A 27,895-nucleotide genomic window follows, 5' to 3' on the forward strand; every position below is an offset into this window, starting at 1 on the left:
AATCATTTGTACTTCTTGAGATCGTGGATGGCAAAAGCCCTTTCAAGCAAAGATAATAGATAAGATTCCTGTTACAAACTGAGGGCTTGAGTTTTCTAGGTTCAATAAATAAAACAAATTTCCTTTCCCTTCAAGAACTATTCTTGTTACATGATATATACTTTGCAGAAAGTTCTTCCATTATATATAGGTTCTGATGAAGATTCCCTGTTTATTATTGCTATGAGTCTCCCGATAACAAGCTCAGTTTTTGCATGTTATATGTCCAGATGACAATCTAGTCTGTGCTGTTACCATTTTCAATTATCTATTTAGAATGTATGAGCACTCTTTTTTTTTTTAAAGAAAAGAAGTAGTCATTATCTTAGCGTAATTTAAGGGATTTGAGATTATATTGGTCTTATAAGAAAGAGAATATATGAAATGTACTTTTGGTACTGAAATGCATATAATTACTTGTGATTTCCAAGTCACATATTCCAATGGCTATGCAGCACAGTTTCTGTGGGCACAAATTTTTGAAAGATCTTTTATTTATTTATTTAATGAACTAAAGGAGATATCCCATCATTTTATTTTGTTATATAACCATAATAATTTTATGTATTTCTTTGCAATGGACTTATTCTGTAAATTCTAGCAGATGCAAAGAAATGTTGTCTTGCAGTAAGATTCTTGGTTCTTTATTACTTTGTTTGCTGAATTTAATCTATTACATGAGGTAGCGGAAAGATTTAAATCTAGTTACACTTTGTTTTTCACCAGGTATACAACAACATCTTCATCCCTGAAAATATCAAGTACACTTACAATAAAAATTGACAAATTCACAGATGACTTGACCAGATTTTCGTGACAAATTGTACTGCTAGATTTTGAGGTGATTGCTAAAAATTTCATAGAAAAGAAAGGGAAATAATAGAAAATAAAGAAAAAAAACCTGACTTCCAAAGAAACAAAACAAATAAGAAGTAAAGAGAATAACAGTGGAAATATGGAATCAGAATATAATGGCATTCGTTTGTTGCCAGTCTTTGCCTTTTGGACACAATCAGCTTTCAGGAAATTGAATTCCTCCACCTTCTCGGTGTCTTTCTAGTCTGTTCTGCAGCAGCTGGGATCTGAGGTCCAATATCATGGTTTTCTATATTTGTCATCTTGGTGAATTTGCTCAGCTTCTTCCATCCAGTGGTCCATGCTGATGTCTGTTTCTTATTTGTCATCTTATCGAACTGTCTCTGTAAATTCTCCATGTCATTTTGGAGTTCAAGGTACTTGGTCTTCACACTTTCAAGTTCAAACTTGAGTGTGTTAATGTCTTTTTTCGCAGTTGCCCATCCTTCTTGAAATGATTGTGGTGTCCCTTCAAGAAGCGTTTTCCTATTTGGTATCATGGGTTGGTATTGTGCTTCTCCAGCTTCTTTCAGGGAGATGCTGGCAAGTGAATTGCTTATCTTTACCTGTTCAGAGAAGAGTACCTGCACCACAACTCGAAGTGGCAGTCTCTCATTTTGAGCAGCATGCATACATGCATCAATTGAGAGTTTTTGGCAGTCCATCACTCGGCAAAGGCGTTTCCTTTCATGCTCGGAGAGAGTTGGATGAGCCTGTTAAATTGTGAATTCAATTAAGAATTCTTAAAAGGAAAAAAAGAAAAAAGAAAAAGGAAAATCGCTCATTCAATTTGCCAAAAATGTAGAGATTTCATCCTATTAGTTCTTACAAGACCCCAAAAAGTCATGGCTGAAGTACAAAAGATACTTGAACTTCCTGTGTAATGAATTCCTATATTTCCATTAAAATGACTTAACTAAATAGGCATCACACATCTGTAGTATGTTTATTGTTTGCTAGAAGCAGCTTACTGTCAAAATGTCAATGTTATCAAGATGATGCACACAATTTTTACATGCTCTTACTGCCCTTATTATCCTGATATTATGTGATTCAGTTGGCAAGAAATGTTTGTTTGTGGTCATGCCTTCATGGATTGGCAGGGGTCCACAGAACCACGTTATTTTATACCCTTTTTTCTTTTCTCCACGAGATGTTATGCCTTTGTTCACATTTATAATTCGTTCATAATTAACTGATGGTTTTCTGTTTACATTTATGCTTGATATTCTCCACTCATCAAACTACTGCACACACATTACCTGATTCCGTTTCTAGAGCTCTAAGTAGAGTATGTCATCAGAATTTTCACATCTATAAATGAGTAATGAACAAACAAGAGATGGGTGGATTAAATTTTTCTCTTTTTCAGTCTTTCTAATTCTACAAGCATGATGAGCTTCCACAGAAAGTAAACATGCGTGCAAGTTACTGCCTAAATTTATACTTGCATATAATTCCAGTGTTCATGAGGCTTCTTACTGTTATATATTCATAATAACATCTTAAATATAAAAATAACAAGTCTGGAGAATTACCTTAAGATAAGAATCAATTGCTCGATAAAGCCCATCATCGCAGGTTCTTGCAGATTCAGGCAAAGCTTCTGCAAGTACCTGAAACTTTGTCAGGGAGAGGTTTCTATCTCTGGAAACCTCTGTAAGGTAACTGTCAACAAGCCTTGCCACTCTCATTTTGGCATTTGGATTTGTACCCCTTTGATCTGAAAATGATTGTCTACTTGGACTTGAACTTTCTGTCTGTTCTTGAACCAGAAAATGCTCTAGAAGCCTCTGTACAAGGTCTACATCGTATAAAGTCTCGCTCTTATTGTAAGAGGGAATCAGAAGGTCTGCTAATGTTGCCTGTTCAAACTGCATTCCCACACGTTTCTCTAACTCAGTGACCAATGCAGGTGCCACTTTCAACAAGTTTGCCATTCTCAGAAGGCGAAGGAGAAAGCTGCAAGAGACACTATCCTTCTGTGGTGGAATTATGCTGATGAGGCTCTCGATGATCATACGCTGATCTTTGGCCTGGACAGTTGGAGGGTCATCTTTAGTTCCTGCCACAATCATATGCAGCCCACCTTTCCAACTGCTGGTGCTACTATTGCTGCTATTGCTTCCTTCATCGACAGACCCTACTCCATCTTTAATCAAACCTGGAAGCCATTTGGCTGCATAATTCATTATGGCAGCTCCAATCAATTCAAACCTCATTCCTTTTACCTTGATTGCTGTAATGACCCTAACAAAGTGATCAATCCTGAGAATTGAAACATCTTCAAACCACCAATCAGGAGGTACCGGTTGACTTCTACTAGGACTTGAATCCTTCATGTCATTCCATTTTGGACTGGAAACTTTAGGGGGTTTTCCAGTGTATGCCCACCTTATCCCTTTAGGATTGGCACAAGCCTTCCAAGCAATGGATTCGCTACATCTTCGAACAATCTGAAGGTTCTCTGCCCATGGTGAGAGCTTCTCACAGCTTTTAAGTACTAATATAGAATCCCTCCATGATGATAACACCACATAACTAAGAAAAGCTTCAGTTTTGAATATAAGATTGCCTTCTTCTAAGTCCTCTGTCATTTCTAGGTACTCTGCAGCACATCTAAGGCCAGAGATATTTCCTGCCGTTAGATCAACTGCAATTCCATAGCAGAACTTTGCAGCAAGCTCAAATGCTTCAGGTCCACCTGGAATATCATCTAATGCAATCTTGTTCAGGTCTAGGTCGCGTGATTCATATATTAGTCTATTCATCTTGCCACTCCGAGAAAGCAAAGGATACTTTGACAAGAACAGAAATGGTGAAATGGGGGGTAAGTCATAAAATTCAAGAACTATCTTTTCTGTTACAGAATACTGAGTTTATAAGCTTAAGCTAAGTGAAATTGAATCATTTAAAAGTGAAAAATAACTACCTTGTGCAAGTGGAAATTAACATCTCCAATCTGAACTAGAAGATCACTAGGAACATCAGTAGCAACATACCTGCATAATAATGATTAGATGCTTACATACTTAGAATTGTAAACATGCCAGAAAATAATCCACATGATACACACAAGTAGCTAAAGACACCAAAACTCGAAAAACTTGATTCTTTAGTGTGGCACAGTAAAAACTTGGATTAAAATTTCATTTAACAAACATACCATGATTGGCCCTTAAGCTCAAATCCGTCAGTTTTGACACCATGCTTGCTAGTGCTAAGAACTCCATTACCATAATCTCTACCACAAACAGATTCACTCTCTGAGTCCCACATGATGGCAAACTAAAAAACCAAGAAAACTTGGGGATTTTCTCAGGAAAAAATGCCTGAAAATTAGAGTTTTAGCAGAGAAAATGAGTAAGAGAGAAACGCAAATCAAGTGACACAAAGAGTTGAGCAAGAATAAAAGAAGAAATCCCACATGGGTTGCTTGGAATTATCTTCTAACTGTCGGCTTCTTGTAGAATTTCAAGGTCTCACTACATATTACAGGCTGTGAAGTAATGGGCATAGAATTTAGCACTGTTTTTGGATCTTTGGAGTTTAGTTTGCATTTCATGTCTTTAGCTTTGGAATTTTTCTTTTAAGGGAGATAGTTATTTTTCTCTCTGCATCACAAAGACTGGGATATTCAGCTTCTAATCTTTCATGTCTTCCTTTTTGGGTTATTTTATTTTATTTTTTTATCTCTCTCTCTCTTTTTTTCTTTTTGCCTTTTCTTTAATCAATGTTTTATTCTTTAAAATTTTATTATAATCCCAATAAAAACATTCCTCTGTGGACAATAGAGAGAGAGAAATGAGAAGTGACTTCTACGTAGCAGGAGCCTGGAGTAGTCTGTGATGGATCAAAAAACAAAAAGAAAAAGATTTTGGAATTACGATATTGCCATTGAGTAGAGTACTGGAAGTGCATGGACCATAACTTTTGATGAGTTTTGGCTCTTTATATGAACATATCTCAACTAAGTTTCTACCTCTCACATTGCCTCCTCCTCTAATTAGGTATACAAAGAATGTTTTTTTTATTTTCTTTTATCATCAGGTGAGCTCTTTTCCTTTGAATATGTATATTAGTTTTGGTGGGATTTGAACTGTGTTCCTTCTTGCAAAATTCACACAATTAAATTTGAAGCAGGCTTTTTTAAGTTGGTTCTTTTCTCTAATGAAGAAAATAACATTTTAAATTTTTCATTTTAATCTATAAATTTTTTTTAAAATATTTACAAACATATTCTTGAAACTGGAATCTCCATTTTTTGCATGCTATGTGATAGAAAATTTATGAAATAAATGCCCTTTGGATAATGCATATCTAAATTTAACATGTTGGCTATTGGATTATGTCTATTTGTAGGGCTTTGGTAATTAATAATAATAATAACAAGAACTAGAACAAGCATTCACATTAAAATCATGTTATCTTCGTGGAAAATTTGTACTGTAAGTATGATGTTCATAGTCCAAGCAGTCTAAAATTTAATTAAAAAAAATAGTCTTGCCCTAGTTTTAAAATGGTACACATGCCACTTGATTGGTTCAATGAAGTTCAAGTAAAGGTCCCCATTGTATAAATGAAAAGTTGTCTAGTAACTTATACAGGCATAGGCAATTGGAAGATCAGGATTCAATAATAATGTCCTCTGCCAAGAAGCCTAATGAGTGTTTGTCTAGCAGTGTAGATGGTTAGATTCAAAACTTGACAGTTCTGTTCCTCTTAAAAATTTCCCCAAGTACAAGAAAAGATTGAAGAACATATATATGTGTTGTGGCCTAATTGGTAGGCCCATTCCTTTTTTCCCCTTTAGAAGTGTTTGTTTGTTGCACAGTAAGAAATGATATGCATGCACACCACCACCACCACCACTATTTATTATTATATATGGACTAGCTGGAAAATTACACTTGAGAAGTTTATTGCCCTTTTTCACAGAGGATGACTGTTGGTGGACTGGTGGTATTGGTGACTTACTTTTCTTCCCCACTGAAAAAAGCACTCCAAAACAAAAAGTGCAGGGCTTTCCACTGTTTGGAGATACGTAACTGTTTTGGAGTATTGTCTGAGAGGCTCAGGCCTGACTCATCGTCTTTCATGACCCTACCCACGTACATTTCTCTATGTGTAATATTGCAGAGCTTCTTTTTTTTTTTGTTATTATTATTCTTTTTATTTGCAGACTTACTTCTGCAGTACGTTGGTATAAGAGTGAAGCAGGACTGTTTCTGAGATTTATTAAACAAGTTATGATAGTTCTTGTACATTGAGAATTTCTTTTCTTTTCCTTTTTTTGTTTTGTCTTTTCTTTTCTCAGTTTACATACATTGGTAGTTGTTGGGGAGTGGAGAGTTAGCAGGTTAACAGGGTGTTGTTTACAAAGACCGTGAGTACAAGGGAAGAGTCAAAATCTTAAAAGAGAGGGGTCCAAAGAAAAATTTTACTTTTTGAAAGTTAGGAAGGACTAAACTGAGAAAAAATCTAAATAAATAGGAAAAATTTTGAAAATTGTGAAAGCTGGGGGACCAAAATTTTTAAAAGAAATCTAAAATATATGGGAGTTAGTATCGCCTGTGAGCTATTAGCTCATAGCAAATCCCTTGCATGCACGACCAGGGCCCCCCTCTCTCAAGCTTTCAGAAAAAGATATTCATTCTGGCCTTCCTCTTTATAAATTTTTCGATCTGCCCCCTGCTTACATATGTGTTTATTAATAATTTATATTTTTAGTACTTTCTAATTTTAATTTTGTTTACAATTCGTCTCTTTTTTATATGTATCATACACGATATGATATCTTAGCCATCAAATATTTATGAAGATCTTTTTATACCATTTGTATATTTTCTAGTTTATCAAACAAATCATTTACTTCAAAAATAGTATAAAACTTAGAATCATATACCAAAAATAAAAAATAATAAGAACTTGATTTAAGTATATGTATAAGTAAATACATATTACCTCTAATGCATACCCATGCATAATGATTGCTTGGTCTCTTTCTTATTATTTTTATCTATCACTTTAATATTCAATTAAGTAAATAAATATTCTTGGGGATGTAATGCCTTTTTGTGTCGCATATTCAGAATTCTGCTGTTGATTAAGCATCTTTGTTTATCATTCTTGTTTGTTTTTAAGTGAAAAAAGAAAAGGGTGTTAAGGGGGTGACATTTGTTGTTATTATTAATTATCAGGATTTGTCTGAGAGGAAATATTTAGCAAACAGCAATAAAACAACCCTCCTGCCTGCATATGGCAATGGGAGATAAAGGGAGGTAGGACCCTTAAACAACTTCAGTGGCTAAGATATGGTCTCCATTCCTCAATCAGTTTCCAGGTAATTTACATTTTCTGATGTTGCTGGCTATATGGAACTAACTGAATTAGGTATTATTAATTATATAAAAGGAGAAAAATGTTGTAAGAGTATTTGTTTTTTGCCACTAGATATAGTTAATAAATTAGTATGTTAAGTTAGAGAAAAAGGTAAACTCTTTTTATAAAGTAGGAAATAAATCATCACATTTTGAAAAAGAGAGGTCTCTGAATTCGAAATTTCAATCTCCGACATTAAATTTTTTACTACCAGACTAAAACCTGATGGTTTATTAAGAGATATATATATCATTTAATTATAAATTCACCTTCTTAAGAGATATATATATATCATTTGATTATAAATTTACCTCCTTAGTAGTGGCGTAGCCAATTAATTAGCCCTACTCAACTAATTTACTATAATGTTTAGTATTAATCCCATTCAAAATGTGTATATATTGCCCTATACCAGCATAGTTTTCCTAATTCTGCCATTGATTCTTAGGTTGTAAACTTTCATATTTTGTATGATTCATTTGGTGCAACATGGAATTTGGAGCAGAATTTTATCAAGTGAAGGTGAATAAAATACTGTGTTGGAAAGTTTTTCACATAAATACATTTGGTTAGATTTGAATTCCTAGTCTGAGACTCTATTTGGAAAGTTCTGAGGACATGAGAATAAAAAAAAGTGGCTTGCCCTCTGACATCAGGTGCTGTCATCCCCCAGCTTATTTACTCATTAGAACACACATCTTTCTAGTTATGCTTTCACATCACATTATTCACTAAATTTTTTCAAAATTTGAAGAATGAGAAGGTATTTTACCATAAATTCTCTCAAAATTTTACTTTTATATCTTCTTTTCTTTCATTTTATCTTAATTGTTTTACCTCATTTCTCAACCACTTGTTTGCGAATAAATCTTTTTAATCTTAAAAACGATAAATTTCTATTAATATCGATAGATAGTGGTCAGTAAAAATTAAATTCGGGAGCTTTTCAATTCTTATGAGAAGAATATATTAACTATGACATTTTCTGATTGACTTTGCAGTTAAATTTATTTATGTAAAAATTCTAGGTCTCTTTAATTCTTGTGGAGACATAATTTTTCTTTTTTCACATGAAAGAAAATATGTATAATTATTTTTGAATATCAAGTGAAGGAATGAAGATCTTACAAATCATTGAATTCTAGTCCTGTAATGTCAAGTGAAAGAAAAAGGGAAACTGGCTCTACCCTACATCTATGCATATGAATGACTAAATTCCACTTATGTGCTTTAAAAACTTTAATGGCTCCATGTCTAAAACCTTTCAGCTGCTTACAAAAATAAAGTGCACTGCAAACTTTACCAATTAAGTTTCTTCTTTGTTTTGGGCTAACCATTTAAGCTAATGGATGGATTTCCCCATAATTTGAAACCTCTTCTGAATACTTTACAAAGTGGTATTTTATAGTGAAGTTTCATAAATGTCCATAGGCTAACATTATATTAAAATATTCTCTTCTGAAGTTAAAATCTCAACTAGCTTCAGGAAATTCATTTCTTTTTAATGGGAATTCAAAATCATGGATGTTTGCTGAAAAGAAACTTCCTGGGGGCTAATAACATCTTGATTTCTTGTATCATAATCTGTAGGACAAACATGCATCTTTTTAAACCAACCAAATGAATTTTATCTCCTCTAGCTACTTGTTCATAAGTATATAATGTTTTTTTTTTTAAAGAAAATAAATTATTATCTTAATAATCAGAAGCCATTATAGCCCTCAAGCACGCATTAATAAGTGTTACTTTTATGTTTATGATTATATATGTGGAGAAAATCTTTATTTCTTTTAAAAAAAAAAAAAAACTTGATTGCAGTTGAATCTTTTGAACTATATATCATCAAATTTCATGAATAGATGGTGAAGGGTCTAAAGCTTTTTGTTGAAATAATGAATTATGAATGTGTCAAATTTGGACTCATTAATTATTGTTTTGTCACAATAAAGTTTCAAACTTTAGGTTATATTAATTAAAAGGGCTTTTGTAAATGATTAGTCATGATAAATAATTACTTTTCATACTAAGATTGTGTGAGAATCTAAGCAGTTCTAAAGTGAAATCTTAAAACTATATGGTAAGAATTAGCTTCTAAAATTACTTGAGTGCCTGGTTGAAAGAGATCAGAGAACAAGTAAACATGGTTTTCTTTTAGTGTACATATATATTCTCTTTTAAGAGGAAAAGATTGTCAATTGATACAGTTATTGGACTAATTTTTTTTTTTTTTGGTTGACAAGAAAATTTAATTTTTCTATTGCATCTTTATATTTGAATATTTTGCATTTTCATTAAAAAATTTAACATTTATCTATATATGTAGAATTTCTAATACCATTAAATTCTACTTTGTTATCTTAAATAGAATTTTAGAATTTATTTATATTGTGTTTTGAAGGTGTAAGAATGCACTAACTCATTTCTTGCAATAATGGAAGTTGAAAAAAGAATATCAATAGCTATTTACGTATATAATATTCCATATTTGGTAAGCAAGTCATGTGTTTTCTAATTGGATAAAGAATATCATTGGTTGTACATATATTTTGTCATTATAGTTAAAGTTGTTTTCTCCGCATTAAGTGAGTTTGGGAGTAAAGTTTAATTTGCTATTAACTTTATTATTGGAGTTTAATTTATAAATTAATAAATATTTTAATTTAAATATTTATATATTTAATTTAGATTAATTTTACTTTTAATAAAAATAAAAAAATAAGTTACACACTCACTAAAAAAAAGATAGATACAATAAGAAAATAAGAAAATTGAAAATCACTTTTTATATTAAATTAAATTATTTAAATTAAAAATATATATTGATACTGTAAATAAAAATAATAAATATTATTATTTATTAGTGTTTTTATTATTTATTTTGCTATTTATTTAAAATTTACTATAAATTTTTTTAGTTATTTTTGTCTATTAATAGAGAGCTACTCTCACTTTTTTTTTTAAATAGAGTTAATTTGAGTTAATTAAATAAGAATTTAGACTAAAAAAATTCATAAATTTTGAAAAAGTTCAATTGAGCTCGAATGACAAAATCAGTAATTAAATTAAAAATTATTCCATAAATTTTTATAAACTATAATAAATATAAAGTGATGACTATTTTCTAGTATACTTCTTTAGTCATCCGACCTCTTATAAAAAAAAAAAAAAAAAAATTATGAGGCAGTATTAACACTTGCATCAATTTCCCTAAAGATGTAATGAACTAATCCTAGACCATAAACACAAGACAATAATTTAAAGGATATTGAACTTTCATGTCATGAACAAGAATTCATAAAATTAAAAAAAGAAGGAAAGCCAGCTAAGGCAGTGCGTTTTTGTTTGGAGAGATGACAGCAGTGGTAGGAAATGAGCCGCGTTGGCTCCCCATTCTCTCATTCTCTACCCACAACACATGCATGTCCCCATTGGTTGTTGGGGTTTCGCTAGACATCATGCTTTCATCCCTTAATAAATACCCTAAATCCATTGCTGATGTGTCCTTTCCCCCCATTTAGTTTCCCTTTTATTTAGAATTTTTATTGGTTCCCATGACTAAAATAATCATCGACTATGAGCTAGACATGTTTACGAGTTTAGATATTTTTATTTATTTGATAAGCTAGAGCGTTTCGGATAAGATTCTTACGAGTGGTGAAACACTATATTAAAAATTTTAATCAATTGCATAATTAAAACTCAAACTTAAGATTCTAGTTAATCTAAAAATGACTTTTGTCATTTTATCTATATATTTTTTATTATTATCTGAATAAATTTAGAAATGATATTTTAGCTATAAATTTAAATTGAGTTAAATTCTATTAAAAGTCTGATAAAAAAGTATAAAATGGATTCATATGTAATAGAAAACTCATTCTTTTTCCTCCAAAATTTTAACACTCTGAAAGAGATTTGGCATCCTTTCCTTTTCATTCGAGACTTCTTACAATAATTGATTTTAGTATTTGTAGAGATTCACTTTCCTTGCTTAGATGGGTGAAGAAATGGCAATGGAGGCAAGTATTATTGAAATCCAACCGTGCAAATGGGAGGACCCACAGCAGTTCTAATTTAAGTTGAGAAAAGGAAAGTGGGAGCAGCTTCAAGATCTGGACAAAGCCCATCCAGATAGTTTGGCCTACCCTTTTTGTTTTAGGATTGCTTTGGTCTCCTTCATGAGAATGTTTTGGCCTCCAATCATTTTTCTTTTTTTCTAATTTTTTTTTATATTCATTAATTGAAATATTATAACAGCTCGATAACTATTTATTTATTGGAAATTCGATCAAATGAAAATTATATAATAAGAGATCAACTTAAGAGTCTTAGATTTAATTTTTTTTATTTTTATAAATAAAAATATCAATTAGACGAGCTTTCTTTTTTCTGATTTATTCTATTAAGTGATGAATGAATTATTAGACACAATAAATACATTTTTAATTCTTTAATGTATTTAATATATTAACTATTAGGTTATAGTTTTTAATTGCTATTGGATTTGAGCCTGAATAATAGTGTATGCTATTGGGCAATAGGGCCACAACTTAATGAAAGGCTGTATTAAAAGACTTAGGCCTAGCTGAAGCCCGCAAAGTCAGCCAAACAGACGGCACTGAGAGACCTCCCGGGCTGCCTTGTTAATTTTTTAAAATTTAATTTATAAATTGATATTTTTAATAGTAAAATATTTTTTATTATAATTTAATTATATATTATTTTTTATTTGATTAACAAACACATATTAAAAATTGTTAATTCGTGAAATTAAATGGTTCTTTTTTTAATGTTTATTCTTTTTTTTTTTAATTATGGCAAAAGAAAATGAAAGAGGTTCTATCTTGAAAGATATTTGGTTTAAAAATTTTATGCAACTGATAGTTATTTTTCATCCGACACTTATATTAAACTCGTTCGGTAAGTTTAAAATCAGCAGTTGATGGTTGATTAATCCTAAATAACTGTTGATTTTATTAACTCTATTTTCAAATTTTTTCTTATTCAATTAACAATTGATTTTATTTTATTATTTATTTAGATAACATTCTTCTTATTTAAAAATTACTAATAATAACTTATTTTAAGTTAACCTTATTTAATTAGCTTTTCATAATTTATAATAAATAATTATAATTTTAAAATTATATATAAGCTAAGATACAAGAATAAAAAAGTTTTGAAATGTTCTTATTTCAGAGAAATTTTAGAGAGAATTCATTAAATAGATGTTTGGATGATATATATATATATATATATATATATATATATATAACTGTATTAATAACTATTATTTATGATATAGATTCACCTAGCATAGCATAATATATAAAGTCATTTTATATATTATAAACAGGAAAGAGATTAACGCATGAGAGAAGAGGTAAACAGTGTTTGGAAACACGTATATATAAACAGGAAATAAGGAGATATTCATACTCACGATAGGTGAAGGTTAAGGGGTTGATCTTGATGATACACAACTACAGCTTCATATTTTAAATGAACGATGGGTCATTTTATTTTTTAATTTGGTCATCTATTTTGTTATTTGGGTTTATGTTATATGTTTTGTCAAACAAAATTCATGTTCTTAACAAGTCTTATCTCAAATGGATATCTCAATTAGATGATAATAGGCCATGTCAATAGCCCAAGATCATCTGCCAAATACAATTGATAAATTTTAAAATAACATTTATTTAATAACAATTTATTAAAGAGTAATTATTATATACCTTAGTGTTTTTCTATATTACATTACTTATTCTTTAACATTTAAGAAAAATATTTTTTTATTCTTTTTATTTTATAATTTTATAAAAACTTTTCTCTCAGAATTTCTATTAAACAATCGTTAACTAATTTTTATTTTATATTAATACTTTTAAAATATTTAAATTTTATTAGAATTTAGTTAAATAGAAATTAGAATAATTAAAGAACAATAGTTAATTATATTTTTATAAATATTAAAAATTGATTTATAGAAAAATTAAATAAAGGGATTCTAGTGTAATAAATAGACTACAAAAAATAATATTATATCGAAGATTATAAGATAAATAGTATAAATTAAATCTAATTAACAATTGTTTAGGATTAAATTATAAATAAAAATGAAAAAATATAATTTTTATATATGTAAAAGTAACTAATATAATATAAAAAAAATTAAAAAAGACAAATTATAATTACCTCTTTAAATAACAAAATAATGATATCAACCCACACTAACTATAATTAGAGACTGATTTTAGCATATAACTTGGAAATATTTTAGTCATTAAAAATACAAAAAATAAAATTAATTATTAATTATCTGCAAATTGCATTTAATTTGCTTTTCGTACACTCAGTATTTAATTTTGATGGTCTCTTTTTCTTTGAAAAAAAGAAAAGAAAAGAAGACAGAACCCATATGTCAAGCTTAATGACACACTATCATTGAGACTAAATCAGAAAACCCACTTTCATTAAGTACTCATACAACACACTGAAAAATTTATAGTACTCATATGCCATGACATGGAAATGTAAAATTAAAAGAACAAAAATAGAAATACTATGCAATCTAAAAAGCACAACTATAAATTAAATCACTACTCTTATGTGACATCTCCTCCGCCTTTCTTAATTTCACTTCATTGAGAACATTTCTACCCCATTCGGAAAAATGAGTCTCATTGAAGCCAATCTTACCACCTTTGTAGATCGACATACACCGGCGATCATCATCCGGGTAGGGGCAGTGGTCGCCGTCCGGGTCTCGCCATGCTCCTTGGTGTTTCATCCCAGACCAACTAGCTATCCAGTGGTAGACAAATTGACCTACACCAGCAAGTTTTAACCATCCCTTGGGGAAAAACTCCATGACACTACTGTTTTTGTTCATCAGGAACATGTTGGTCAATTGGGCACCATGAGGAGATATCAAAATATCTGTCATGCTCATTAGCTTTACCTGTATATATATATATATATCAAGATATCAATTATTATTTCTACATCAGCTAATTAATCAGTAGAATAAGAATTTTTTTTTTTTTAAATTTCCCTGAGGAAATAATCCAAGTTATTTTTGTTGAGAAAGAAATAATTCAAGAAAGGGTGCTTTCAAGGCATGAAGTTAGCTAAAATTAAATGAACTGGTGCTTTCCAACCATGAAGTTAGCTAGCTAAAAATGATTTAAGTTAATTACACTCAACCTCTTCAGAAAATTAGGACTGCCTCCCATGTGACTTGCTTTTAATCAGGACAAGTCTTGACCACCACTTGGCTTTATCTTTTCCTATCCCTCCATCCAAACTACAAGAGCTTGATTGATTATTATAATCTTTTGAAGAAGAAATATTAAGCAATTAGGATGATCTTCTCATTCTCTTATTCAGTTAATTAAAAACTGTATATAATACCCCTCAAATGATGAATAATGTAATTAAACAAATTTTTTCCATATTAATTAAAATTCTTTTCTTTTCTTTCTTGAAAATGATTTTCATTGGAATTCAAGCATCTTCATATTCATATACAGCAAAAAGGGGGATTGACAAAGATATGAAAAAAGAGAAACAAAATAAGTAATCTAAAACATTTTAGCAAGAATCAAGGAGTGGTAGTAGTATCTTGACTAACCTGTTCACAAAAAGTAAGATTATTGGAGTAAGCCACCATCAACCTGCAACCATCAACCTTAGCACATTCCTTTTCAAAGATTCTAACAACAGCAGACTCATTCTTGAAAGATCTTGGTCCAGTTCTCATAAACAATGTCATCCCAATCACTGGCAATCCTTTCTCACTAACCATGTTTCCACCCTCCAAACTCACATTGCAGTATGCCCTAGCCTTGCACCTCATGAAATCATAAGTCTCGATTCTCCTATCTGTTGACATCCCACCTTCATTATGCCTCATCACAACAGCTTTTTCAAAGCAAATTGGCTCATTGTTATTAGCCCATCCAAAGCCTTCAATGTTTGGTGGTGAACCAAATGTAGCCTCAGTTAGAGTACTTAGCCATAAACCCATGTTGAATCTAAGCTCACCCCAGTGATACAAAATCCATCTACTAGGCAGTTCACCTCCATTTCCTTTGTGCCAAGCAACAAATGGTACAATAGCTGATAACCCATGCCAAATATTATTATAGTCGTAATGATTATATGACACAAAAGTTAAACCTTTCAAAAGAGTAGCATTTAAAGGTAGGGTTTCAGGCCAAGCTAAGGCATAAGAATTCCAAGAACCATCATGTGTGTCATTCCCTTTCAAGCAAAGAAGTCTACCTTTCGATGATTCTGAAGGAAATTGTTGGTACTGTACTTCACCTTCTTCATGAGTGTCATACATTGAACTCATGAACCATGTGTGCCCTTGAAGTGCTTTTTCTTGATAACGTATATCCTTAAGGGGAAGAAACATGACTGCTTGTTTCAGTCTCATTTCCGCCATGGATTTAAGCTCTTGATTGCACGTGGTGGCGAATTCCTGCCATTTTTGCATGAGAGACCATGTTGGTGATGATAAAGACAGCGGATAATGGAGGCACTGGATTTGAAAGAGAGTGAAGAGAGTGACACATATAGATAGAAGGAAGACTGAAAGTTTCGGAGTGAAGAAGCAAAATGATGACATAGAGAGTTGATGAGCTTTCTTGGGGCTATGGAATTTAGGTCTGATAACAACTGTAGGTGCTGCTTCGGCCATTGATGTTTCTTTCTCTCTAATAAGTGGCAAATCATAAGAAAGAATTGTTTTCAGATCCCTATATCATGCATTTTCTCTGACTAACTCTTCACAAAGTTCAAGAATAATGAAGAAACCATATAGATTTGAGTCACTTTCTTGGTAAGAAAAACCAATGTTAGAAGAAGAAATGACAAAGGGTGAAGAATAAATTAAGGCCACTGTGGCCCTTAAACAATAAAGTAACCATATAGATTTCAGGCAGTCAAACAAATTCTATAAACAGAGCATAACCCATTTCTGCTTCGAGAGAGAAAAGGAAAATGAAAACAGTTAGATGAGATTTTACTTTGTCAGTTAGTGGGATTTAAATACTATGTTAACATATACTTTGAATGTAGTATACAATTTTGAGAGAAAGAAAATGAAAAAGGAAAAGAAAGAGAGGAACAAATATCATGTGACTGAAACTAATGAAGGTAATGACTTGAGCGGCATTTGACATCCAAGTTGGAAAAGTACTTTTCCAATCTCAGTTTTTATTTCATAATATTTTTAAAATTTCGAAAATTATTTTTGAAAAAAACATATGAATTGATATTCTAAAAATAGATTTAAGAAAAGCAGTATATAAATTTTAAAAAAAATTAATATATTATATAAAAATTTCAAATCTATTTTTTTTTAACATCGAACAGTAATTCTAAACGTGCATTTAACGGTGTAATTCTCAAAAGAATTTTATATGTGACAAAGACAAAGAATAATATGCTTTTAACTAGAGATCAACTGTGAAAAATAACTTATAATACACTGCTAAAATTCATTTTCTTTTGGATAAAAGAATAAGGTTTAAAGAGATAATATTACTAATTGAATTTAGCTGGATTGATAATTTTCATAGCTGTTTTTTTTTTTTTTTGAGTTGCTTTTAGAGAAATATTGTTGAAATTTTAAATGGTGTAGAAGATAGATAATCAATTTAATCTTTTACCTAATTTTTTTTCACTTCTTTTCTTGTCTGAAGTCAAAATCTTCATGGCAAAGCCAAAACCAGCTTATATTTTTATTGTTTGGTTGACATGGAAATTGAGTCTTGGGTCAGTATAATATGATTGCGTAAAAGAGGGCAAGTGACAAATGCATAAACTCAAAAAATAGAAAGAAATACAAACTGAATGCTGAAGTTACTTAGGATTGAGTTTTCACTCTTTCTTTCTAAGAGAAAACATTTATATAATAACTTTTAAGATCCCATTTCAAACATTTACCGAATTCCATTCAAAAGCAGCTAGATCTAAAGTCTTTCTTCTGATCATTTTATCTTTCTTTCTAATTATATATTGGAAATGTAAAGCAGGCTAAAAATTATCTGTGTTAAATCTAGAATGTATATTAAGTAGGGACAAATATTGTTTCTGTCTTCCTATACTAAAAATATATTTATAATCAAATGGCATATAAATAAAATGATAATGATCTTTTTAAAATTAACTAAGGCGTCGAGTTCGAATATTAAAACTCTTGAAATAATATTTTATTATCCATAAAAATATATCCAATACATTCTAGATCAATTCTAAATGCATGTAAGAATAAATAGTGAGGGCAAGCCATATTCCTTAGGTGAAGGTAAAATTAAAAGACCAAAGTAGTATAAATGAAAAATTTAGGAGGCAATAGGGGCAAGTACCCACATTGCCCCCAATGTAGATTCACCACTGGATATGGACTTGCTTGTATTGCTAGGATAAACAGGTAAAATGGTTATGCATTATTCTCTCTCAGTTGTTTACTCTAGAAAATAACCAAACATCACAAAAAAATGCAACGTGTCAAGTCAGGCTAAATATAGAACCAAACACGACAAGCTGTAAATAACAAACTCTAGGCTGCTAGAAAGCTATTGCAGTAACCTTCCAGGTCAGAATATGGTAAAGCATAATAACCCAGATTCTATTTACAGGAAAATTACAAGCCATGTTTTCACATGATGCCAGGTCAGGATAAACATACAATAGCAATAATAGATCAGAGTACAAACACACTAATTAAATATCAGAAGATTCTCACAGCAGAAGAAACATTTATGAGTTACCCCATCATTTCACTTCCATGGTCATCTTATTGATCTTATTGTTGTTGAACTTGGTCTTCACTCTATTAAATCTCATGCAACATTGACTTATCTCGTTGCCAGCTTTGCTAATGGGCAGCGAAGTCAGCATTTTATACAGAACAATCAGAATGCTGTACAGAGATTGTTAACTTTCATGTTAGAGGAACACTCTTGTCGGATAGGGCTGGCAGGATAACACAGCCTGCTTCGCTTTGGCTCAGATATTCTCACACGTGAGATTGCCACAGCAAGGAGATCAACTACTCCGCAATCTTGCTCATCCGACCTCTTTGTTGAGCCACCGGATGAAGAAATTAGGCTAGAAACATCACTGAGAAAACTACAGGCCGCCACATTGCATCTCTCTGGCTCCATCCATGCTGGGACAATTAGTTGTTGGGAAGTCAATCTAGCATGGTTTTTTAACTTTGGTTTTAGTGCAAGTCCCTTCAGAGTAGGTTCTGTATAGAACAAGATCCATGGATGTCCTGCAAAATACCACATCTTATCGTAAATACATTAAACAGCCGGTAAAAAGGTTTCATAGATACAGAACTAGGATTACATTTGGTCTAGAAAAGAAAAGAGGAACATATGCATACACCTTCATATCTTTAAAATCAGGATAATTGGTTCATTTCAGTATTAATTCAACATATAGGGCATATGGCCCACATCCCAAATGGTTGCTAGTTATTTTTAATATGTTACCATGAATCCATATACAACTCGTTCTTCAGCAGCCACTCAAAACAGCATGGTGCTGTATGCCAAATAACTGAATGCCTAGAAATATTATCAAATTACTATTATTCGGCTAAAAGTTGGAGATCTGAGCAGCAAGCTTAACAGGACAAAAAGGAACTATGCCTTTAAGCAGGTTGATCCCGACCTTATCTGACATATTTAAGACACAAAAGAGTTTGATATAATCCACCAATATCAAGGATGAGTAATAGATTTTTTAAGGAAACCCAGCCTGGTACAATAAGAATAAAAATGCTCAAATCTAATAACACAGGACAGCAATAAGCATGACAAAAGAACCTAAAAGTAACATCTACTAGAACACGAGGAAAGGAGGCCTCTCAGATTTCTAGTCCTAACAGCACCAGTCAAGAACTCCAATACCTCAGAATCTAAAAAATTTCTCCTTCTAAACTTTTCTTTGAACACATGAATAGCAAGGAGCCTTGTCCTGCTTCAAATTCTAGTCCAGCTAGCTAGTCATATCAACAGGCTAACTTAATTTTCTATTTCCTAGTTTGACTGCAAAGGAAACATATGCTATTTTGCACTTGGAACAATCCAAAGACCTTTTAAGTTGCATTGACCATCCAAAGTATATGCAATGTGGAATTTGAGGTGAACAGTGACATACATACTGCCGGCTTATTTTCCATTAAATGAATGTAGTCCTTCATTTTCATGATTAGATGATCAAGCATATTCTTACAACCGATTCTTAGCCTAATAATTAGTCCAAGCGAGTAATAAATCCCTTTCTGTAATAATCAATTGAAAAGGAGAAAGGTATAAGGTGCTTACTTAGTACTTCGTCAGCAGTTAGTCTTGCTGAAACATCCCTTGTCAGCATACGGCCAACTAGATCCCTTGCAGGTTGGGAAACCAACTCCCATATTCCACTTTCAAAATTGAGGTTGACCTTCTTAATTGCATCAAATACTGCATTCAATGAATCACCTTGAAATGGAAGAGTGCCAACAAGCAGAGCATGAAGGAGGACACCAGCACTCCAGATATCAACTTTTTCTGAATAGTCCCCAAGTAGAACTTCTGGGGCAACATAGGCTGGACTTCCAACCACACCTGTTAAGGTCTGACCTGTGAGAAAGAACCAGAGTTTATTTTTATTTTCAGAAAACCACTGATATATGGGTACTCATTGCTGTAACCCCCCAGTGGAAAAGATATTAGTACCCTGAAGAAGAATGCATAAGACATTAAAATATCCTTCTAGGAATAAACAAGCAGTAAAAGAGAAGAAAAAAAAAAAAGATTGTGGAGGATGTCAGGTCAGAACTAGCACTTTATGATGGCAACAAAGAAGAGCCGCCAATGTATATAAGCCGGGTGGAAAGAAGTAAAGAGATACATATAGTCAACACCAACTAGTTTGGGATTAAAGTTTAGTTAGAGTAGAGTTTGAAATAATGCAAGTTTTAAGAGCAGTTATTGCTCAAATAAAAGAAAGAAGATGAAACAGGCATGGATATCCTGAAATAAACTTCTAAATCTTATTGCTGTCCAAAAGTAGCTAATATGCATAATGTGCACTCATGCCTGTAACTATAGAAAAATGACAAAAAGTGAAGAGAATCATTATACCGTTTGCAATCCTCACAGCTAGCCCAAAATCTGCAAGCTTCATTCGCCCAGATGCCGTAAGGAGAATATTCTCAGGCTTTATATCCCTGTGGACAACACCTATATCATGGCAGTATTTGATGACTGAAACCAGTTCTTTTAGTATATTAGCAGCCCGATGCTCTGAGTATTTCCCTTCCTTAGCCATCTGGTCAAGCAGTCGTCCCCCAGAGCAGAGCTCCATCACAAGATAAAAAGTTTCTGAATCCTCGTACACGGCCTTCAATGTCACAATGCCTGGATGACCAGAAAGATGCTGCATTATCTCCACTTCCCTATGCACAAGATCCTCGCCCTTGCGCAACATTTTGCATGCAAACTCTTCTCCAGTCATTTTACTTCTACACAACACCACAGATCCAAACTTCCCTTGCCCAAGTTTGGCACCCAAATCATACTGTTGTTCAATCTTTTTCTTCCGGCCTAATTGTGTCACCGAATCAATACACCCAATTTTCCTTTTAAGACCCCTACAAGGCGGATCCAAAGAGGAACTTCTATAATGGGGGGCAGTTACAACTCCTTTTACTAACCTCCTAATTGAACCAACTTCCTTGCATTCATCCTCCTTACACTTTTTCTTCTGCCTTGAATAATCTCCCAGTGACAAGTGGGACCAAATAACCGTGGATGGAGTTAAGGACTTTCCACATGAAGGCAAAACCTCAAGGCCTTTTCTCTTCCTTCTTAACAACTCCATTTATATCTAGATCAAGCAGTTATCAAATGCCACCAAAAATATAATGCAATCTAAACTATTATACTACATCTCCAAACTAATTATATCACTCCAAGAAAGCACAAACCAAAAGATTAAAAACTAGAAGTCTCTTCAAGTCAAATCAAAGAAATAACCATTCTATCACAAGATTGGATCCTTGCATATATTCTGCAATCCCACCAAAAAAATAACAATGAGAACAAACTTTTACTCTACTCAACAAATAAAAACCTTAACAGTCATCCCGTATCGACTTAATTTTTATGAAAAGTTCGAAGAGAAAAAAGAAAAGAAAGAAAAGTAGTGGGAGCAAGTTAGTACAAACCTTTAAACAGCAGCGGCCTCTCATTCTTCTTCTTTCGAACCATGTTCACCGATAATTCAAAGACTTTAGACAATGATTGATTTCGATTTGCAAACAAAATCTGTATTCGTTAAGGGAAAAAGAGTAATATTAGAGAAAATAAAACTCACTTGAGCTGCTAAATTTTGCCAATAAGTACATATATAAACAGATCACACAACACAACTCATACAGGTTGTTAATCAACAAGACAACTAAGCCTCCCCTAACAAAATTAAATCAAACAGATCATCAACCCCCAAATACAAAATGGTAAAAAAGACAAAATAAAGAAAAAACACATACTCACACTCTTCTGTTTGCTTGTGATTGGAGAAAAGAAAAATAAAATCCCAAGTATCAACTACTAATTTTTAGTTAATAGAAACATGAAGTACACTAAATTCCCAAGTCTAACAGAACTGGATAAGAAAAAGAAAAACAGTTTCAGCATAGTTAAAACCAATCTCCAAATAAACTACATATAGAACGAAAGAATTCATTACATTCTTGATTTCCTCAGAAAACAAACAGAACCTAAAACCAAACCCATTATAATAAAGATCATGGATTTCCTGAGGAAACAAACAGAAACCCAAAACCAAACCCATCAAAATAGAGAGAATGGGAGAAAGTATACCTTCATAGAGAAGAAAAAGAGAAATGAGTAAGTGATAAAAGAAGAGAATTGAAAGCTTTTGAATTTAAGGAGGATTAAAGAAGGGTTTGAAGGAAAGGGAAAGTTGCATTCTTTTTTGGGAATTTTGATTTTTTGACATACAGAGAAAAAAGGCACAAACTACACGTGAAACCCAACCACCATTGCTGTGTATATATATATTATATATATGTTTTTATGTATATGTGATCTCGCGCGATTTTTCATTAACGCACTGCTTAAGCTATAAACTGGTAGGACCCACAATAAGGAAATCGGGCGGTGGTAGTTGAGGAGACGGTAATTTACCCGCCACTTGTTACCATCTCAGACTCTTTGCTGTTTCGAAAGAAAGTGCGGGTTCGGGTCAACTTCATATCCGGTCGAGATAATAACAAGTAGGCACGATCAGAATTTAACTGGAACTAAGAATCCGAAATGAATCGATTTTATATCGGTTCAAAATTATATTGGAATTAGAACTCAAGTCATAAATAATTAAATCGTTTCTGTTATGTAAAAAAGAAAATGATAAATGTAAAACTATTAACCTGCTTAGCAATATGACTAATTTGATATGGAAAATGCTAAACATCCAATTCTTTTGTCCCATTTTTTACCCACCACATTAGGTGTTTAATATTTTTATAAATCTATTTTTTAATTTTAAAATATTAAAAAATAATTTTATAAAAATATTAAATGGGTTGAGCTTTGAAATCGTGATATATATATATAGAAAGTAAAAATAGGGTTAATTTATGCTCAAACTCTGAATTATTTTCTTGGTCAAGAAAAATCTCTGAAGATAAGCTCGGGCAGATGAAATGAGTGCCCATTTTGTTAAGAGTGCTTTAAAAGTTAGTGAAAATTGAACTGTGTTTTTATCCTTTTCATTTACTATTTATTTGTTTGTTTTCATGATTGATATGCAAAGAGATGAAGTGAAAACTGAAGCCCTTGAAACAGTATTTTCACACATTTCATTTTCAGAAAATGAAACCCAATTTGTTGTCTGTTTGAATAAGGCTATAATTCTATTCTATCTCATTTACTTGCAAATCTGATCAAATCCAACATTTTAAGAACTGATTGATATTATCTTTAACAAATTATGAAATGGCTTTTAATTTGGGCAAGTTGGTTTGAGCTTATGTGAACTGTTCTTTCTTTATCAATTACATTCTTCCCGACTCGCACACAACATATTTAATGAGAGCAGAAAGTTCCCATTCTCTTGAATTTAACCACACTAAGACCAAAGCAAACCCATTCTTTAATGTGATCAAGTCACAACAGCCATCCAATTCCAGTGGCTAAAAGCAGTAAGTTGGACAAAATATTGAAGAGGCAAATGAATGAGATTTTTCCCTTTTGATTTCTATGCTTCGCAGCATAATAAGTATTTGCTGCAATTTCCACATCACAGTTTCTAGCTGGAAATTTATTGCCACAAGTCCAAATGAAGAATAGTGAAACATTCTTTATCTGAATCAAGTATTGCACCCTAGCACAACCTAGACATGCATAAACAGAAACAACTAGCAACAAAAACCAACTGCAGTTATTGTCATTTTTCAGCTCCCTCCTCAAAATTCGTCCAATCCAATCCTAGTTATTTTGATCAGATTGCTGCCTTGAGCATTGCACTGATACAAGGATAATGAAAAAGATACAAAATTTTAAATGTTACAAGTTTACCTAAAATAGAACAGGATTAGATACAGAAGAGTGCAGTGGTGATACCGCGTGTTGTAGTCTGGATAGCCAGCAAATTCTGTCTTGCATCTGTGTCAAACCAGCAAAATATTGCACTTGTTTTTATTCCCTTCCCAAATATCCAATCACTGAGCAATGCCGCGCACTGACCACAATAAGCAGTTACTTTGTTAAATTGGTGGGATCACAATTTCTTTCAATCAGAAGCATATGGAAGTCGTTTGCAATTTCAGTTAATCCAGAGCCTGAGAAAGCATCCAAAAGCCTACTACAAGCAGAAAGATCGAAATCTGTGGTAGTAGATTTTTTCCACTGATCAAGAACCTCTCCTGCTTCTTTCAAATGTCCAAGCATCATATATGAAGAAAGAATGCAAACAAAATTTCTGTTTGTCATTTTCTGTTTAGTCATTCTCAAGGATTTCCATATTTGATCAACTTTATCTTTGTCTCGTAAACCTGCATACAGGATAATGAGGAAGTCGTATGTTATCCATTCTCTTTGTGTAATACTTTTCTCTGCTTCAACTACTGCATTGGACTCTGTATTCACAAGATGACCTGCTTTAACATATATATTCGCAATGTCAATGTATCTGAGCCAATCATCATTACAACCAGAGTCGTGCTTCATTTCATCTAAAATCCTAGTAACTTGATCAATATTCAGAATTGCAGCACATGAACTTATCCATAGATTGTAAGTGAAGATGTCAGGGGCAATCTTCTGACGTTTCAGTTCTTCAACAACTAATGAGACCTTTTCTACCTGTCCAACTGACATATACAAAGTCATCATCTCATTGTATGTGAGAGCAGTGAAGGACAGGTTTGATCCCTTTATTCTCTCATAAAGCTCTTCAGCCTTTCCAAGCTGTTTTACGCCAGCGTAAGAGTGGAGGAGAGCAGTATAGGTTTCACTGGTTTTCACTGTGATAGGTAGACCCTCAAAGTAGCGTTCCGCAGCATCAATACCGAAAACTTTTGTCATCAAGTCAATACGGGTTGCATAGTCGAAGTCCATCAACTCAAATTCTTTATTAGTAACCATCCACTCTGATATCTGCAAATCATATCAATTGTAGAAGAGACGTGAATATAATTTACTGGTCAAAATACACGGTAAGAAGTTCACTACTTTCACAACAAAAAATAAGGTGAAATTTAATTGTCAAGCCAAAATCATAATAAGTTAAAGCTACCCAATACAGGATTGCAGAATTCTGTATCTTTTGCTTCTCAACGTTGTGTGCAACATAATCAAACACTCCAAAAAACAAACTGTAAGTCAAAGCAATGACTCTCACCAACAAAATTTTACTACCATGACCATCAATATTATCACATAACTAATCCAACCCAAAGGATCTCTGAGAATAGCATAGGCTCGATACAGAAAAACCTTTCACAACTTAATTTCTAAACAAGATTCAAAAACAAATTTTATTAATGATATATGCATCTCTAATATAGCAATCCAAGAAAGTTTCAGTGGATCCTTCTCAGGGTAAGTTTCTGTGCGCCTTACATTATTTTCTCCTTCATTCAGATGACCTCAAGGTTTAGCCCTCCTCACACTCTAACAATCCCACTTTTTCCTAAGACGTTCCTCCAAAGTGTTGATAATCTCAATGATTACTCCATATTTTAGATCCCTGTGCCCTTCCTATTTCGGTTTCCACCAATGTCAATAAAATAAGAATCTTTCTTCTAGTTTTAACATGTATAAGGGACTATAAAAGGACATGCCTATTGTTGATGCTATCAGTACATCTGAGAGAAGCAGCACCAAGCTGTCTGTAACTATAAATTAAGTACATGAAGCACACAATAAAATATTGAAAGCTCCTAAGCATATTATATGCATTGCTTCTTCTGCATCAGATGTCATGACAAAGAAGAAAAGGAACAAGAACATATACCACAAAGGATAACTAGAGCAATTGTGCAAACAAATTTAAAACAAAACACTGTTTGATTAACAAGCATCTATCAAGTAAAATCTCCACAATATTTTGAATAAAATAACTTTTGATGCCACTATTTAAATTATCCACCTCAAATAAATTCAATCTTCCACTTGTCTACTGTATACTGAAATAGCAACACTTGATCACATTAAAGAATTCCTACTTTTAGCTTTCCAATTACAACCTACCCAATTCCTATTCATTTTTTCCCTCACTTTAGTACTTACAATTATCCATGCTTCCATATCTTCAATTACATTCTATTGCTCCAAAACAAAGGCCTGGTTTGGAATCAATCATGTGGAAGAGTTCAACCAAATTGAATTCTTACAGAATCATGTCATATCTTTCATATGACATTTCTTTCACAATACCTTGTTAGTTTTTAAGTTGAAAGAAATCAATTGACTTCCAAATGCAAGAATAGACTAAATAGAATTCAATTGAATTGAGATTCTTGCAATTTTTTTGGATTTCCAGACACTCTTAAAATGAACTCAAAAGCTAATCTTTCCACCAATTCAGCTTGTATACAAAACATTCATCCATAAAACAGCAAACAAGACAGTAAGAACATAAAGTTTTATTACCTCAAGTGCATGCTTATACCGCTGTAACTTCCTGAGTTCATTAGAGACGTTTCTTAGCTCAGAAGCAGTAACAGTATTCCCTTCACTAACCCAGTTGTGTATAATATTAGTGGCACTTCTCTTTGGAAGCCTAAGCCTAAAAATTCTACTCTTCAGATCATCTTCAATTTCCTTAGAACTCGATTCCTCTGCTAAATCTTCATTTCTCAATGTACCAGAGGAGAGAAAGTGATTGAATTCCCATTTCTTTGAGTTAGAAAGAGACCCAATTCCACTGTTGATTCTGCATATCCTAGGGTTATTACATAAACAAGTGAAGTTAGCTAAAGTGGAAGTTTAGAATAATTGGATCTTGAGAGTTGGATTTTTTGAGTTCTGGATTTTTGTTGAGAACCAAACAGAGAATATAGAAAAATGACAAAGACAAAAACATTTTAGAGCTTACCGTTGGAGATTGAAGAGAAATGATCGAGACGCCATGACTGCTCTTATTACCTCGTTTGTTTTGAGAAATATTGCAGAATGTTCAAGCATTTCTATGAACCTTTTCTTTTAATCCTTTCGACCAAAAAAATATATAATTTAATCGGCCGTTAAACTGTTTTTCATTATAAAAAATAATAATTATGTTTGGTAAAAATTCGGTAAAAAATCTATTTTATATATACAAATAAATTTTGATGTTTAGTGTATTTAGTCAGAGTTTATTTTAATATACAAGGGTCTTAAATCTATTTTAATGGTTATAAATAATTAAAAAAAATTATCAATTTTTATTGAGAGTTTTTAGAAGAATAGAATAAATTTACATTTATGAAGTATTTATTCATACCTATAAATTATTTATTTCATAGTACGAAATTAAAATAAAAGGAATAAAAGACTTTACGCCCAGAATTCATGCATATGATGAAGTCATTCTTTTAAGAATGAGAGAAACCAAAGAGAACTTGACGGCCAACCTTCCCACCCATGAAGCCAAGGATTCATATTCACTAACCAGAATTCATATTAATAAAAGACCTTCGTTCTTTAATAAGTGAAAGAAATTACATAAGACTTCATGTTTAATATTCCCCACTGAGAAATCAAACTTTTATAACTATGAACCAAGATTCATGTCTACGATAGAGTCTTAATTTTTTGAATCTGAATTTTATTTTAAAATTTCACGTACGTAAAATTTGTATTTATAAATATTATTGAAACAGTTATTTTTACATTTAATGAAGTTTTAACGTTTTTATTTCTTCAAGAATAATAAATTTTCTATTTTCAACTGTTATAAGACAAGCAAAAGTATTTAAATTGACCATCACTTTGTATCCATTCTCAACAACTTTAAAATTTCTTAATTCCATTTTATAATTAAAATTCAAGATTAGACTTGAGTTTTGAGGTTGTTGAGTGATTAATTCTTATAT

At 32.1% G+C, this 27,895-nt stretch overlaps 4 protein-coding genes across 7 annotated transcripts; all 4 read right to left on the bottom strand.

The window, feature by feature from the left end:
* Positions 1–661: 661 nt before the first annotated feature.
* LOC8266831 (root phototropism protein 3) lies at positions 662–4,740 on the bottom strand. Of its 2 annotated transcripts, XM_015721497.3 has the most exons (5): positions 4,322–4,740; positions 4,061–4,226; positions 3,827–3,896; positions 2,433–3,692; positions 662–1,607 (listed from the first exon to the last, which is right to left on the bottom strand). In XM_015721497.3, the coding sequence occupies exons 2-5, from the start codon at positions 4,171–4,173 to the stop codon at positions 1,059–1,061; spliced, it is 1,992 nt and encodes a 663-aa protein (XP_015576983.1). In that variant the 5' UTR covers positions 4,174–4,226; positions 4,322–4,740; the 3' UTR covers positions 662–1,058. The 2 variants fall into 2 exon arrangements, with proteins under 2 accessions (XP_015576983.1, XP_002522618.1); XM_002522572.4 differs by having other exon boundaries at positions 4,061–4,740.
* Positions 4,741–13,636: 8,896 nt separating this feature from the next.
* On the bottom strand, positions 13,637–16,377 carry LOC8266830. The gene is made up of 2 exons (XM_002522571.4): positions 14,912–16,377; positions 13,637–14,239 (listed from the first exon to the last, which is right to left on the bottom strand). Exons 1-2 carry the CDS (start codon positions 15,983–15,985, stop codon positions 13,850–13,852), a joined length of 1,464 nt encoding a protein of 487 aa, XP_002522617.2. The 5' UTR covers positions 15,986–16,377; the 3' UTR covers positions 13,637–13,849.
* Positions 16,378–17,899: 1,522 nt separating this feature from the next.
* On the bottom strand, positions 17,900–22,367 carry LOC8266829 (serine/threonine-protein kinase PEPKR2). Its single transcript, XM_002522570.4, has 5 exons — positions 22,176–22,367; positions 21,518–21,617; positions 20,433–21,360; positions 19,632–19,928; positions 17,900–18,571 (listed from the first exon to the last, which is right to left on the bottom strand). Exons 3-5 carry the CDS (start codon positions 21,169–21,171, stop codon positions 18,207–18,209), a joined length of 1,401 nt encoding a protein of 466 aa, XP_002522616.2. The 5' UTR covers positions 21,172–21,360; positions 21,518–21,617; positions 22,176–22,367; the 3' UTR covers positions 17,900–18,206.
* Positions 22,368–23,656: 1,289 nt separating this feature from the next.
* LOC8266828 (pentatricopeptide repeat-containing protein At5g09450, mitochondrial) lies at positions 23,657–27,063 on the bottom strand. Of its 3 annotated transcripts, XR_003079556.2 has the most exons (4): positions 26,917–27,063; positions 26,472–26,763; positions 23,940–24,974; positions 23,657–23,842 (listed from the first exon to the last, which is right to left on the bottom strand). XR_003079556.2 is itself a non-coding variant. In XM_002522569.4 (3 exons), exons 1-3 carry the CDS (start codon positions 27,003–27,005, stop codon positions 24,075–24,077), a joined length of 1,281 nt encoding a protein of 426 aa, XP_002522615.2. In that variant the 5' UTR covers positions 27,006–27,063; the 3' UTR covers positions 23,657–24,074. The 3 variants fall into 3 exon arrangements, 2 of the variants coding, with proteins under 2 accessions (XP_002522615.2, XP_048232122.1); XM_002522569.4 differs by having other exon boundaries at positions 23,657–24,974; XM_048376165.1 differs by having other exon boundaries at positions 23,657–24,974; positions 26,472–26,754; positions 26,917–27,029.
* Between the last annotated feature and the right edge of the window lie 832 nt (positions 27,064–27,895).

Source organism: Ricinus communis, chromosome 6 (genome assembly GCF_019578655.1).
Source record: "Ricinus communis isolate WT05 ecotype wild-type chromosome 6, ASM1957865v1, whole genome shotgun sequence".
NCBI classification, from domain to species: domain Eukaryota; kingdom Viridiplantae; phylum Streptophyta; class Magnoliopsida; order Malpighiales; family Euphorbiaceae; genus Ricinus; species Ricinus communis.

Coding starts and splice junctions, on each gene's coding strand:
- LOC8266831 (XM_015721497.3), bottom strand. CDS start 4,173: ATGTGGGACTCAGAGAGTGAATCTGTTTGTGGTAGAGATTATGGTAAT. Junction 3,897..4,060: donor GAGCTTAAGGGCCAATCATG/GTATGTTTGTTA, acceptor ATTATTATGCAG/GTATGTTGCTACTGATGTTC. Junction 3,693..3,826: donor TTAATTTCCACTTGCACAAG/GTAGTTATTTTT, acceptor TTCTTGTCAAAG/TATCCTTTGCTTTCTCGGAG.
- LOC8266830 (XM_002522571.4), bottom strand. CDS start 15,985: ATGGCCGAAGCAGCACCTACAGTTGTTATCAGACCTAAATTCCATAGC. Junction 14,240..14,911: donor ATCTTACTTTTTGTGAACAG/GTTAGTCAAGAT, acceptor ATATATATACAG/GTAAAGCTAATGAGCATGAC.
- LOC8266829 (XM_002522570.4), bottom strand. CDS start 21,171: ATGGAGTTGTTAAGAAGGAAGAGAAAAGGCCTTGAGGTTTTGCCTTCA. Junction 19,929..20,432: donor AGCTGTGAGGATTGCAAACG/GTATAATGATTC, acceptor TCTTTCTCACAG/GTCAGACCTTAACAGGTGTG. Junction 18,572..19,631: donor AACTGCTGACGAAGTACTAA/GTAAGCACCTTA, acceptor GGTATTTTGCAG/GACATCCATGGATCTTGTTC.
- LOC8266828 (XM_002522569.4), bottom strand. CDS start 27,005: ATGCTTGAACATTCTGCAATATTTCTCAAAACAAACGAGGTAATAAGA. Junction 26,764..26,916: donor TTTCTCTTCAATCTCCAACG/GTAAGCTCTAAA, acceptor TAATAACCCTAG/GATATGCAGAATCAACAGTG. Junction 24,975..26,471: donor GGTATAAGCATGCACTTGAG/GTAATAAAACTT, acceptor TATGATTTGCAG/ATATCAGAGTGGATGGTTAC.